Source organism: Fimicolochytrium jonesii (genome assembly GCF_025526975.1).
Source record: "Fimicolochytrium jonesii strain JEL569 chromosome Unknown EV422scaffold_12, whole genome shotgun sequence".
In the NCBI taxonomy this organism is placed as follows: Eukaryota; Fungi; Chytridiomycota; class Chytridiomycetes; order Spizellomycetales; family Powellomycetaceae; genus Fimicolochytrium; species Fimicolochytrium jonesii.
Window position 1 is genome coordinate 130,381 of NW_026515679.1, and position 13,206 is coordinate 143,586.

Sequence of the window (13,206 nt, forward strand, 5' to 3'; positions counted from 1 at the left end):
TATGTAATACTCTTTATAATGATTAAGTTAGTTATATCCAAAAAAAAACAACTTTACAAAATCTAACAGGGTGAAGAACAATAAATAAGGTGATACTTGTTTCCGGCAGGATGAAACAAGAGTCCCAAAAAAATTCACAAGGTCTGAAGGGCATATAGTCCCTCGGTTCAAACAATTTCTACACTTGACTTTGCTTCAACAAAAATGATGGGGAAGGCTGTCCAAAATACACGGCGGTTTGTGCAGTGGGGGGGTCGGGTGATATAATATATGTCGTGGCCCGAGTCGGGGCGTAGGGTTGTCTTTCAACGGTTTTTGATAAAGTGGGATTTGGCGTCGCCTTTTCCACATTCGAACTGGTAGCAGACGCAGAGGAGAGGTGGGTTCTGCGAGTGAGGGAGATCGAAGGCTGGGGAAATATCTTCGAAGACCTGAAATAGAAGAGAAACGGATGGATGGTCAGTCAACTGGGACGAGATGAATAGATTCAGCAAAGACGCCGTTATACACACCTGCATAACGCTCAAATTATCGACCGCAATACGCTTCTCCACCTCCATTTCGAAGCAATGCAAGCCGGCCAAAAACGTCGAAAAAAAGCGTTTGACGAAATCAAAATGATATAAGTTGCGTTTGTTGAGCGGTAACGTCCCGATGTTGTTGGTCCGGTCTTCGCTGCCCGCACCCGACAGGCAAGCACTTTGATAGCTGCCCCGGCGTGACGAGCTGCGTGTGGCGTACGCGTGGTGGTACGGTTGTGTATGGGCATCGTTGAAGCTATCTTTTATGTGATGCGACGATGGGGGGCCGTGGGCGGTCGGGCATTGGATTTCTTTGGTTTCGAGGATACGTTGGCCGAAATGGTATACGGTGGTTGTGCATTCGATGGTACGTGGCCGGTTAGTTTCCAGGACGCTGACGTTGTGGAATTCGCCGGGAAGGAGGAGGTTTAGGTCGAGCGGTACCTGATGAAAGCAAGACGTTGAGTATCATTCTCGATGTGGACTAAGGAACGATGAATCCTTAATGTGAAGAGCATACCTTGACCCACATAAACGAGTTGGTCGGGATGCCGCGATCGCACATCTCCTGAAGCCGTGGAAATCGATCGCGGCAGAGGGCAGAAGCGTCGACGACCTCTCCGCCTTCTGTGTCAAGTTTCGTGAGGCGTGCCAATTGATGGCGGTCAAGCTAGACGAGAACCGACAGGATCGTTGAGCAATCGATGTCTTATAGGCGGAACGGTAGGTGGCATCGCCTCACCTCCAGCTCCTCATGCCCCTCCATCAGATCCAAATACAGATAAAAGTAGTTCATGACCATGTTCTCGACTTCCGTCCGCGAATGCAGGAAGTCGGCGGCCAGCGAAGGTACGGTCCGAGGTCGCTGCATTTTCATGTGGAATTGCTGTTGTCGCTGGAAGGTCTTTAGCAGCAAACTTTGCGCCGTCTCCTCGATCGGAGTTGGGTATGGGGTTTCATCTTTGGCTTTTATTTTTTCTTGCTCGCGTTGGAGTAGCTCTTGCTATGTGAGGCAGGTAGGGCCCGGTAAGGATAAAGGGGATGACGAATACATCGTTGAGGGTGTGTGGGTCTTACCATCTTCAACCGGCCCAGGGTCGGAACGGTCGGCGTGTTGGATGATTGATGTTTGCGCTTCCGGTACTCGTTGGGTTGCTTCTCGGCAACTGGCGCTGCTAGTGAAGATGAATGTCAGGGAACGTCCCTGTGAGGATACCACAGCGGCGCATGCTACTCAATCTTACCAGGGACATCCTCAACCGATCGGTTCCGCTTGAGGTTTGTCTTCGTGTTGGGCGGCGGCGATGGAAACGGATCCCAGTACTGAGCAAATGAATCCCTATCAGCAAAGAATTCCAGGCCAATGCGGAGGTCGGAGATCAAAATCGCTTACCTGTTCGACCATGCCCATCTGGGCTGCCAACTGTCGCTCAAATTCTGTTCCGGCGAGCATGTTCAGGAGATATATGCCGTGAAGGGGAGCGTGTACTGTTCAGGAGAACTGAGCACTGAGTTTTGCGGGCGCTCCGGTATATGTTGCGGAGTACGTTGCGGAGATGTGAGTGCTTGCTCCGACAGGTGAAATTGACACGGATGTGGTGTCAAGGAAGGTCTGGCGAGTTGATAATCAATGCAGGATTTGAATCGCAAACGGACTAGACTACTCGTGATTGTTGTGAGCTTGAGAGCGCTACCGAGGGTGAGGGAGAACGAGCTAGCGCTGATATACGGGCGCTTCGCGGACGATGGAGCACTAATAGGATGGCCCGTGCAGGGCTATCAGGATTTAAGCTTGACTTTATGCGCTGGGGCCGCACCGCTCCGCCGATAAATCTGTAATTGCGGTGAAAGAATTGGGCTCAAAGTCGGTTGCGGGACGAGAGATATCTGGCTGATTTACAGCCGAGTACGAACCCGGAATTTCAACAGTCTGTTATTCATTATTTTGGCAACTCTATGGTCGTTTGGCAAGATATCTTGCGAACCAGCGCTGAAGGGACTTTTGCCATTAATTACCAAATACGCTGGACCCTACAGAGAAGCTTCTACTTTTGGGCGGTATACCTCCGTCAGTGAACCCCTCGCGGTCAGAATATCATTCATGACATTGCCCCAGCAAAGACACTCATCGTTCCAGGGTCCGTAGCTCTGTCCTGACGGTCTGACGAGACCCCATTTTTGCTGCTGTAGGTATGCTAAGCCGCAGATTACTAGCCAGGGGCCAGGGGTAAGCGCAAGCGTGATGTCTAGATCGGCCCCCTCTTTCAAACTCCGCCGCGGACGTAAGGCGTCGCGCAGCAAACCGGTAAAGTAAGTAAAGTGAGTAAAGTGAGTGCTCACCACCGCATTGCGTTGTAAGTCCCCACTTGACAGATTGCGTGCGCCACTAGTACTGCTGAGTATAGAGCCGGGCTATCCAGGGGACGGGCTACAGAGTCATTCTACAGGAACACCGAACACGGTAATTGCGGGCCACAGTCATTCCACAGGAACACCGAAACACCGTGATTGCCACTCCAGAACGGGAAGTAGAAGGAAGCGTCAATAAGCTGAACCTCATAAAGTTTGCTTGGCCACTGTATGTACAGTATTTGCCAGCTCTGCATGTGCAGCAGAGAAGGAAGTAGATCAAAGAAGCACCAAGTTGAATGTCCAAAATTTCATTGGTAACAAGGTACACTCAGGAGCGTTTCGGGACGCTAAGCGCAATCGACTCACGCAACTCGTACAAACATCGGAAGATACCGCCAAAAAGATGAATATGATTTACTATAGACAATGATAGATGATGCTTTCCAAAAGGCTAATTACACTAATCACATTGGCGGCATATGCGGGGAGGGACCATTAGCAATTGCCGGCCGCCCAATTACTGGACGTCAATCCTCTTGCGTTGCTCGGCAGCGGGATTCTTGGGGAGCGTTAGCTCCAAGACGCCGTTTTCCATACGGGCGGAGGAATTTTCGACTTGGGCGTCAGGAGGGACGCGCAGCGAGCGACGGAATCGGCCGAAGGAGCGCTCAACGATGTGGCGGCGATCGCTTTTCTCTTCGTGTTCGGACTTTCTCTCGCCCTCCAGTGTTAACATGTTGTCTTCGACGTGGATGTTAATGTCTTCTTTCTTGAGGCCAGGCAAATCAGCTGCAATGCACAAATGGAAGTCGTTAGTCATCCGCTCCAACCATCCGTCTCTCACCCAGCAGTACACATGGACCTACCTTTGATCACGTACTCCTTCTCGTTCTCGGAGACGTCGATACGTGGGCCGCGGAAGACATTCCAGGCGGCTTGATCTCCGCCCCTAGTGGCCAGAGCACCACCAGTCCCGGTGTCACCGCCTTCATTTCCAGACGTGAGCAAACCGCGGTTGCTCAGTAGCGGGTCACGGAAGAACTCTGGGAATCCGACGTTGAAAAACGGGTCGTTGAGAAGGGAACCCCACATTCCAGACATTGTGCTTCTTGCTTGCTTGAGAATCGAGGTTGGTCGAAAGACAGATGCGAGCATAAGAATTTGTCGATGTGTTGGATTTGAACTGGATGGTGAATTGAGACGGCAGGGCAGGCGGTCGCCCGCCCGCCTTTTATAGACGACGAGAGTGCGGGGGCATGGTGCGGATGCAGGGTAGGTTTCCGTTCAATCCTGTCCTACGGACGCGTCCTTTCTCTGGAAATTTCGAGAAACGTTCTGTTGATCTCGGAAAACCGTCAAAGTACAGTACTGTCATTTGAGCGCGCCTCCACAACACTCCAGGTCATACACGAGAGTTCGAGCGAGGCGTCATCGCATGTGAGGTGCGGCATGACCAATTTGGCATGACCTAATAACCGCACTTTGGGGGAATATAGTGGATATCCTCACTGTATCGACACGTCGTCCAGTGTTTTCCACGAGTTCCGCCGCTGCACCATGGAGAACCGGGGGGGGGGGGGGGGGGGGGGAGTTGGGAATGATATCATATGCACATACTGTATGTACGCTGCGGGATGAAGAAAAAGCGAAAGTTCAACGTCACCTCACCTCCTGCGGTCAACCTGTCAGTGGGAGCGTTCTGCTTGCTAAATCGAAGTTGGGCAATTGGCCCGTCCGGAAGCGGCTTGGGTTCTCTACGAAGAAAGGTAATACCGCAGGAGCTCACGCCTCGCTCCATGAGAGTCACCTTCGTCATCTTACAAGTTAGGATGCAGTTGCTGCATTATTGCATGGGTCTTTTCGAAGCTCCCGGTAGATCATATGGGTGGCGGTCGGATCCCATGCGGCATACTCGACCTGCTCCCTGCTCCAGTAGTCAGACCCACCGCTCCACCGCGACAGTGCACAATGAATGAATCCGTGGGGCTACCCCGTAGTGGGTAGCCAAAACTCTCAGACCGATCCTAAAGATCGAAAATCAAATCCGGTTTGAATCGACATGGTGGGGTTGTTTAATATGTTGCGGAGATGCTGCGCGGCCGAATAAAGCATTCTGCATCGCATTGTACCTTTCAAAAACCTCTTTCCCTCGCCATTGGCCCCATGGGAACGATCGAGCTGTTTTTTCCTGATATTTCTTCATGGAACGTGTACCAGGGTTTCCGGATGTTATTACTATTCTGATGTATCTTGCCGCCATGAACGGCTTTCGTGATGTTATCGTCATCGAGGGGGTCCCATACAAATTGTGAGTTTCGTCGGGATCGATGGACACAATGATGGCAGGGAAACTGCCGTCCGTGTGAGGAACAGCTATCTGCATGACTGCAATGTGATTGTCGGTCCGAGCATTCTCCGGATATCCCACTCAAAGTCGATCCCCTCCAGAGTTGACGGTCCTATTCTTGATGAGCGCATGGGCTATGTTGCAGTCCTGAGAGGGAAGGAAAGCGTGATGATGTTGCGGAGGTCCATAACTGCGGGCTTCAGAACCAAAGGTATAAGTCACTGGAAATGTTGGCCAGCAAGCCTTTTGACGATACTGAGCGAAAGAAGTAGATGGCTTATGCACGTGATATAACGACGGGCTCAGCAGCCGAATATCGCCACGGACGACGTGCAAATTCCTAGGTTCCAAAGAAGACAGTAGCAAGTCCTCGGCAAACGGTCGGCCTCCGTTGCTGGGTCTCCAAAGTGTCGTATGAGTGGTCGGAAGACATTATACAGAGGTCGTGCAAACGCAAGCCGAAACTTCAATTGTCAGGGGGAGCAACCGCAAGCCTCGGGAAGCCCAACGAGTTTTCGGCGTCGCATCACGTAGGCATTTCCGCTCATGGCAGGCTCATGGATGAATACCGACAGATTGTCTTCTACAAATTACTCGGAAGTGTGTGTTTATGCCAAGAGATTGTCTTTTACAAGCATATGATGAACAATGAAAGGCCGTGTACAAGAAATGAATGCAGTCCGGAGTGAATACAGATCTTCATATGAAGTACGAACCAATATTCAGATCACTCGTCGCAGTTTGATTTAAGCGCCGGTACCGTTCAACTCTGAATCGCTGGCTTCATTGATAGCAGGGACCGGAGTGGAGGTGGGGATTGCAACCTTGGTGGGGCAGGCCTCGTCGGTATCCGTCACGTAGCTGATGAAATTGGCCGAGGAGGTAGTTAGAGTGGGCTCGGTGAAGCTGCCAATTACCTATCTGAAAAATACACAAAACTTACATCTTTGGTGACTCGATGATATTGATACCAGTCACTTTGTATTCGGCACGCAGAGTGTAGCCGTCGCTAGAGCGCAATATACGGTGCTCCGGAAGGGTAGCTGTGACGGTGTGGAAGCCATCGGGTCCGGCCTCGCTAACCTTTACATCGTCGAGGTCGGGGTTGCCAATCGCTGAGAGGAGATGGCCGTCCAATTCCCTGTAGTGATGCATTGAGATAATCGTAAGCGGTCAGAAAGCTCAATCGGATAGATCACATCAAGAATGCAGGTGCCTACCAGGACACCGCCGACCACCATTGCAGCAAAGGTGTGCGACGCCACTTGAACTGGAAGGTGACCGTCTGGCCAGCAATCCATTGGCATTTTTCCTATGAGACACCCGACGAAGGATGAGACCAACACTTCTTCACATAACTCCCTCAAACGACCCATTCCAGATTCTTACAGTTGGCAAGCCCTTGAAGTACGCCATGTCTTCAGCAGAGGTCAACGGACCCCATGGCAAAGCGACGGCGGATCCGACAAACGCTGCGAGGAGGACAGAGAGGAAGCGCATGTTGATCGCTGGAGAGTTGCCGAAACTTATAGAGTAGGAAGGAGCGATGATGTATCTTTGCAGCGATTTTCAGGAAGTGATCTGAGCGATTGGGCGGAGAACTTCTGGCGTTCCATCTTGCTTTTATACCCGTCCGTCTTGGCCTTCGCCGGACGCAACATTTTCTCGTTTGTTTCTTGGCAGTCGCAGATATTGAGAGAAAACGAAAAAAATGGGACAACCGTATACGACGCATCACGATGAGGTCACATATGAAATTTGGCTCGGGATCTCAACGCATATGTCTTGGAACTGGAGAAGGTTAAGCGTAGTATCGAGCTTTGCATCGGGCCAATTCGATTCACTCACACGTGGTGTCTCCAAACTTGAATATTCCTGATACCGAAGAGTTTCTGCTTGTCCGCATCATCTATGGTGTCCGAAGTCATTGTTCGTTCGCTGCAAACCGAGGCGACTGGATGTGAGGCGGGCGTTGTGAATGGGTCGGAGAGTGATACGTAAGCCTCAAACGTGGGTATTCGACAGCGCGAATCATCACTGACAGCTTCAGGCGTTTTCGCCTATCCAAGATTCGCTTTTTGGATCTATACATGTGAAAGACCTACGCATCATGAAGTCATTCTGAGGCGGCGTCATCGATGTTGACCGCATAGGCGAGGGAAGGCAGGAAGGGATGAACTGCCGGCGCTGTACATGTAGAGATTGACCAAACAGAAGACTTGCAGGGTTGATGAAAGTATACAAAGATTCCTCAACGACCTCCAACATTCACAGAAACCATTGTGCTGGGACGTCGTGGACTTGTCTAATCAAATGCTCTATCTGAATTTATCTATCCGACCGCGTGCTAGCTGCACCCAAGTCCCAAAACGCCAGGTCGCCGAGATCGAGGTGATCAAACGAGTTCCGCGAGTGTTCCAATGACTAGGGACCTCGTCAGGGAATGGTCGCATCTAAACCTAATAGGAGAACCGAGATGACGCCGCAAAATCACAGACAAGCAGAGCTGTCCTGTTATCCCAAATCATCGACTGGAATCCGAAGGAGTCGACGATCCAGACCCAGCCGACCCATCCCTACCCTTCCAATTACCCGCCCTCGGCACCGGCCCTCCCTTCAACTCCCTCCTCACAGCCTTTCTCGTACCCTGCAATTTCTCCCTATTTCTCGAGCTCGCTCCCGCGCGTTTCTGATGCTTCACATCCGCCTCGATCCCAATCGCTTCCCAGCCCCACCATCCGCCTCCGACATGTTTCATCCCGAGCATGCGGCGGACTTCTTCCATCGCGGCGGAGACGTGGCTTGGGGATGAGGAGGATGTGCTGGCGTGTGGGGGAGGGCAGAGGGAAAGCATCTGTTTGGCGGGGGCGAGTTTACCGTCCTCGGCTTGTGAGCGGACGTTCTCGAAGAGGGACCATACGTCGGAAAAGTGGATGGCGGGGAGGTAGCCGAGGTAGCGGTAGGTTTGGGCCTCTTTAAGAGTGTCGAGGGCGGCGGGGATGTCGTTGATTCTATTAGATGGACGTGGTGGATTTATCTTTGATCAGTCCATGCTAAAAATCTTCCGACAAGAGCGCGGCAAGAAACGTACCTTGTAAGGCCATTGACCACCCGAATGAAATTCGCAAGCATATGTTTTCTCCCCCTTCCCTCCACCATCCTGATCCTCTCCTTCTCCGCTTCCCGTAACCGCCCCTCCCCTCGCTCTTCAGCCCCGCGGGTCATTTCCACTTCCCGCTTCGTGTCCCACTCCCGCAGCTCGTTCCACGTTTCCAGACCGTAACTGCGCATAGATTCCTTGTTGCGCGTGATGGCCTTCAGTATAATTCCTCGCGCATACCCGTTCGGCTCGCCGATTGCAAACTCTTTATATGCGGATTTGTAGATGGCGAGGGCCCGGTCGATGCTTTTTGTGCTGGTGGGGTTACTGCAAGCTATTTCGAGATACGCATTCACTAGCCGAGCGTCTACTTTGACGACGGTTGGCGATTGTGTGGCAGACTCCCCCAGTTCATCTTCGCTATTGACGGAGTCAATCACCGTATCGGCTTCCGTATCCGCCGCTGTTTCTGCAGAGTCCAAATCCGTCTGGGCTTCCGTATCCGCCGCTGGCTCTGCCGAACTCAATTCCACCTGGGCTTCCGTATCTGCGGCTGGCTCTGCCGAGCTCAACTCCGCATGGGCTTCGGTATCCGCCGCCCGCTCTGCAGAGCTCGACTCCGTCTGCGCCTCTGTTGATGGTGTCGCTACAGGTTCCACGCTAGGAGCGGCAGTTTGCGGTTCGACACTCGCCTGAAGTTTCGTCAAATACGTCCAGAGCGTCTCTGCCTCTGCTAACAGAACTGCTGGGCCAGTTTCAGTAGAACTCAATTTCGGCATGGCGTTCCCCTCCTCATCCGTTATGACGAGGTCGGTCCCTTTCCCACCATCTGCTGCTGGCTGTCCGTTGGTGGCGCTGGGGGGGTCTGTTCGAACCTCCGGTTGCGCGCTTTCGGCAGCTACGGAAGTATCGCTCTCGTTTGGCAGAAAGGACGTTGTAGAGGGACTCGGTGATGAATCGTCAGACTTCGGTGCCTTAGGCCCAGGACTCCTCTTCGTCCTTCGTGCCAATCGAATCGCGTGAGCATACGCCTCGAACATATGATAGAATGTCGACGCCGTCGGCGTAAGATCTGACCCCTGACTCCCAGCCGCTTCCACCCTGTCCCTCAAATCGTTCCAAATCATCCGCGCACGAACGATGTCTCCCTGCAGAGCCGCTGCCTGCAACAGCACGTTGTACGTGTGAAGATTTGGCAAGAACCCCTCGGCAGCCATTTGGCCCAGAAGAGCGAAGGCGTCGTTGTAGTAATCGCTCCGGGACGCGCAAGCCTGAATCAGAGCTGTGAACGTCACATTCGTTGGCGCAAGGTTCTTTTGCGCCATTTCTTCGAAAAGCCCCAAGGCCCGTTCCGCGTCTTTCGTTTTGGAACAAGCGTGGATCATCAGAGAATATGTGACGTTGTCTGGCACAAAAGCCGTTGAGCGCATGTGGTCGAATGTTTTCCATGCCCTGCTAACATCGTTTCCGCGCAGGCAACCCTTGATTAATGATGTGTAAATGTGCTGTGTCGGTTGCACACCCTTCGCTTTCATACGTCCGTACATTCGGAAAGCTCCATCGACGTCCTTCCTGAGGACACATGCGTGGATGAGGATTCCGTGCGAGACAACGTCCGGAACCAGTTTCGCGGCCTCTATGGACTTGAAAACCTCGACAACCTTCTTCAAGTTTCCGACTCTACAATATGCATCCATCAGGTGATTGTACGCGACCAGGTCAGGTTTTAATCCATTTTGGGTAATCAGATCGAATGCGACCTGAGCTTCTTCAGGTCGTTCTGACACGGCGTTCACATGAATAATCTGCGAAATGGTATGCAGCACGACTCCGCTCTCATTCTCTAATCGCTCTGCCGCGGTGCTCTCCATTTCCTGTAGATCTCGTTGCTTCTTTGCGGTAGCATCCAGAAAAGACATACGAAGCTTATGAAGGTATTCGGGGTCCAGCTTTGTGCGAATCGCAGCGCCTGGTCCTTCCGGGATTGCGTTTTCAACGGGCGCCGTCAAGGCGCTATATAAATCTTCCAAATCCGCTTCCTCCACAGGTATGTCAAGATTTTTTTCCACGTCCAAGGCAGCCGTATCCGTCATTTCTTCTGCATAGGTCGGGGCCACAACTGATAGCGCTTCCGAGAGCTGGGATCCACTGCTGGGCTGATCGATTGCCTCTTGGAGTGAGTTGATCCCAAAGTCTTCAGGGACATTGGTCGTTTCATGGTTGCGTCCAGCATTCGACTGCTGTGGGTGCGGCACGGAATACTTCCGGGTATGCAAGACGTTCGAGCGATTCAGGAGACGCTGTGGCCCTTGCGTAGATGGCAGCAGTTGCGACACTGATAAAGCTCCCGTGAATGGACTACTTCGGCCTTTCAGTGACGTTAGGCAGAACAAACAAATAGAGGCTTGCTGACGCGGCATTTTGTTGAGTCGCTAGAACGGCACAAGTCCTACGAACGAAGTGACAGCCATAGGTCGGGAAAGGACAGGTATATATATAGGCTCGTCTCCTGCACGTTATGACTTTAGTGACTTGTTGGAGCTTGTTGCAGCCTGAGGAGCCTTCAACATTGGTACTGGAAGGCCTCTCCAAAAAGAATTCGCGCTCCGGTCGTGTGATGCCACGTGACTGCCGAGCGCCTCCAAATTGCGTTGCTGTTGGCCCGTCATGACGCCCAAACGGCTGGTCGATATGGCCCCATGTTGAGGTGAGGCGGAAGGGCATCGGCACTCGGCACTTGCAGCTTCGCAAACCGCTGTCTCCGGGCCGCACCAGGTCCACTAGCTTACATTAGATCAAGGACGAGCGTTGCTCTTGCTTGGGGGTGACTGGGGGGGAAGGTGGCCCGCCACTCATAATCATGGACCCAAACGCTCCCCTACCACCGCCGCAAGGGCCTATGGGCACGGCATCCGGACTCCCACCACAACCATATCTACCCCCGCCGCAAGGGCAGGCAGGACAGGCGGTGCCACAGAACTCCGCCTATCCTTATGCCGACTATCGCGCGTCATATGTGGACCCGAGAGCTCACCTTCCTCAGCGGACGGCGTCTGTGAGCCAACACCACCAACCCGGCATGTACGGACCGCAGGCGGGGGCACCTAGACCAATGTACGCCCCACAATACTATCCTGCACCAGCGTCGGGCGGCAGCCCGTCCTTAATCCCGGCAGGTGCGCCTCCGGCTCAACGTGCGTATAGTGTCCCCCATCCTTATTCTCAAGCACCGCAGCAAGCGCCCTATTATCCAGGTTACAACGCACCTTACGGCAGGGTACCATACCAGCATTCTCCTCTACATCCGCGCCCGTATCCTGTCCAAGCTCGTCCCCCACAGGGTTATCCCGGCGGTGCTGCTCCTCCACATCCCGCAGGACCTGCGTCAAACCGATATTCTGTAATGCCACCTCCGCACGGCCAACCTATATATCCTCAGCAGCCAGACGGCGACCAAATACCTCAGCAGCAGCAGCAGCATGATCCAAACGTCCAACCCCCACAGCCGCTTCAATCTCAGCAACAAATCTCATCTCCCTCACCCCTCGATGGTCGTTCATCGCCGGCACTGCAGATGCAATCTCCCAGACCTCCCGCCTTCGCTCCTAATCGCTATTCAATGATGCCTCCATCACAGCAATCTGTATATCCCAGACAAGGCGCCTGGATGCCAGAACATGGTAGGACCTTATTTGTGGCAACTGTGAATCATTTGAGATCGGAGGTTTACGCAGCTTGCTTCTTGCAGGACCACCTCCATACCCTATGGTTAAGCGAGACTCCGTCGTCTCGAACGCCTCGTCTAACCTCTCTTCCAGATCTCAGCCCGTTCCGCCACAAACACCACAATCGGCATCTGACTATGGCTCTATACCGCCAGCTGGGACGCCTGCATCGGAGGTGACGCAGGGAGAACTGTTGCATCATACCCCGTCAATAAGAAGTGACAGGTCGGGACGACGGCAGGAACATCACGAAGGCACTTCCTACGACGAAAATGCGGCGGGTCCGGGGCAACTGCGTGTCATGCTCCAGGAAGAACTCAATAAGGCAATAGCTGAGATCTCCAGACTGAGTCTCCTCAACGATGACCTTGTTGCGCAGAAGTCTCAGGCGGAGAGTGCTCGACGAACGTCAGAAGCGGAGCGGGACAGTGCGAAAAGCGAAGTGAAGCAGCTGACAGAGCTACTGGAAATCGCGCGTGCCGAAGCTGGCGACGCACTTGGTTTGCGGGCACGAGTTACCGAACTGGAAGGGGAGGTTGACCGCATCAAACTGGAGCATGGGATGGCTCTTTCTGTCAATGAGGAAAACAAGTCTGCTCTGCAAACGATGGAGAATATGCGTCACCGGATGGCGGATCTCGAAGTGCAATTGTCACAGGCGCAGATGGCGGCGATGCAGTTGAAGGACAGAGAGCTCTCTGCTGGATCGGAAGCTCAGTCCAGACTGGCCGAACTGGAGGAGCAAGTCAATAACTTGAGGAGAGAGCTCGCCGGTTCCCAGACGGAGGCTGCACGTTTACTCAAGCTGAAGGTATGTTATTCTCGACCAAGCTTGACAGACAAATGATTGCGAGAAACCAACACCGGCAATCTTTCCAGGGCCGCTACGAATCACACGCGTCGGAGGCCGAAAAGGTTTACCAATCGATGGTCGGCATTGTCGAAGCTGAACGCCAGCGTATCGCGTTCCTAGAAGCTAGATTGGACGAGGTGACGGGTGGCGCCTTTGGCATGGACGACGGATCCATACCTATGGACCATCCCCATCCAGTCGCACCGGAGTCAAACGCTCAACCCGCCGGACCTCCATCTCCTACACCGGACCCACAGTGGGAACACGCACAGGCTGCATACGCTGCCGTGTCTCCCGCGGATGGCCTG

The 13,206-nt window shown here is 53.1% G+C and overlaps 5 protein-coding genes across 5 annotated transcripts; 1 reads left to right on the forward strand and 4 right to left on the reverse strand.

Annotated features, from left to right (window-relative positions):
* Positions 1-25: 25 nt before the first annotated feature.
* EV422DRAFT_58591 (uncharacterized protein) lies at positions 26-1,553 on the reverse strand. The gene is made up of 4 exons (XM_053073457.1): positions 1,264-1,553; positions 1,042-1,191; positions 513-965; positions 26-431 (listed from the first exon to the last, which is right to left on the reverse strand). The coding sequence occupies exons 1-4, from the start codon at positions 1,396-1,398 to the stop codon at positions 306-308; spliced, it is 864 nt and encodes a 287-aa protein (XP_052925351.1). The 5' UTR covers positions 1,399-1,553; the 3' UTR covers positions 26-305.
* Positions 1,554-3,390: 1,837 nt separating this feature from the next.
* Positions 3,391-3,974, reverse strand: EV422DRAFT_506410 (HSP20-like chaperone; the record flags this gene model as incomplete). The annotated part of the gene is made up of 2 exons (XM_053068559.1): positions 3,391-3,662; positions 3,740-3,974. 2 exons carry the CDS (start codon positions 3,972-3,974, stop codon positions 3,391-3,393), a joined length of 507 nt encoding a protein of 168 aa, XP_052925352.1.
* A 1,781-nt stretch (positions 3,975-5,755) lies between these two features.
* On the reverse strand, positions 5,756-7,007 carry EV422DRAFT_529652 (uncharacterized protein). The gene is made up of 4 exons (XM_053070340.1): positions 6,610-7,007; positions 6,441-6,532; positions 6,164-6,361; positions 5,756-6,081 (listed from the first exon to the last, which is right to left on the reverse strand). The coding sequence occupies exons 1-4, from the start codon at positions 6,718-6,720 to the stop codon at positions 5,967-5,969; spliced, it is 516 nt and encodes a 171-aa protein (XP_052925353.1). The 5' UTR covers positions 6,721-7,007; the 3' UTR covers positions 5,756-5,966.
* A 417-nt stretch (positions 7,008-7,424) lies between these two features.
* On the reverse strand, positions 7,425-10,413 carry EV422DRAFT_587375 (uncharacterized protein; the record flags this gene model as incomplete). Its single annotated transcript, XM_053073475.1, has 4 exons — positions 7,425-8,231; positions 8,312-8,687; positions 9,009-9,111; positions 9,196-10,413. The coding sequence occupies 4 exons, from the start codon at positions 10,411-10,413 to the stop codon at positions 7,745-7,747; spliced, it is 2,184 nt and encodes a 727-aa protein (XP_052925354.1). The 3' UTR covers positions 7,425-7,744.
* Positions 10,414-11,008: 595 nt separating this feature from the next.
* Positions 11,009-12,945, forward strand: EV422DRAFT_529655 (uncharacterized protein). Its single transcript, XM_053070341.1, has 2 exons — positions 11,009-12,000; positions 12,069-12,945. Exons 1-2 carry the CDS (start codon positions 11,181-11,183, stop codon positions 12,890-12,892), a joined length of 1,644 nt encoding a protein of 547 aa, XP_052925355.1. The 5' UTR covers positions 11,009-11,180; the 3' UTR covers positions 12,893-12,945.
* Positions 12,946-13,206: the final 261 nt, after the last annotated feature.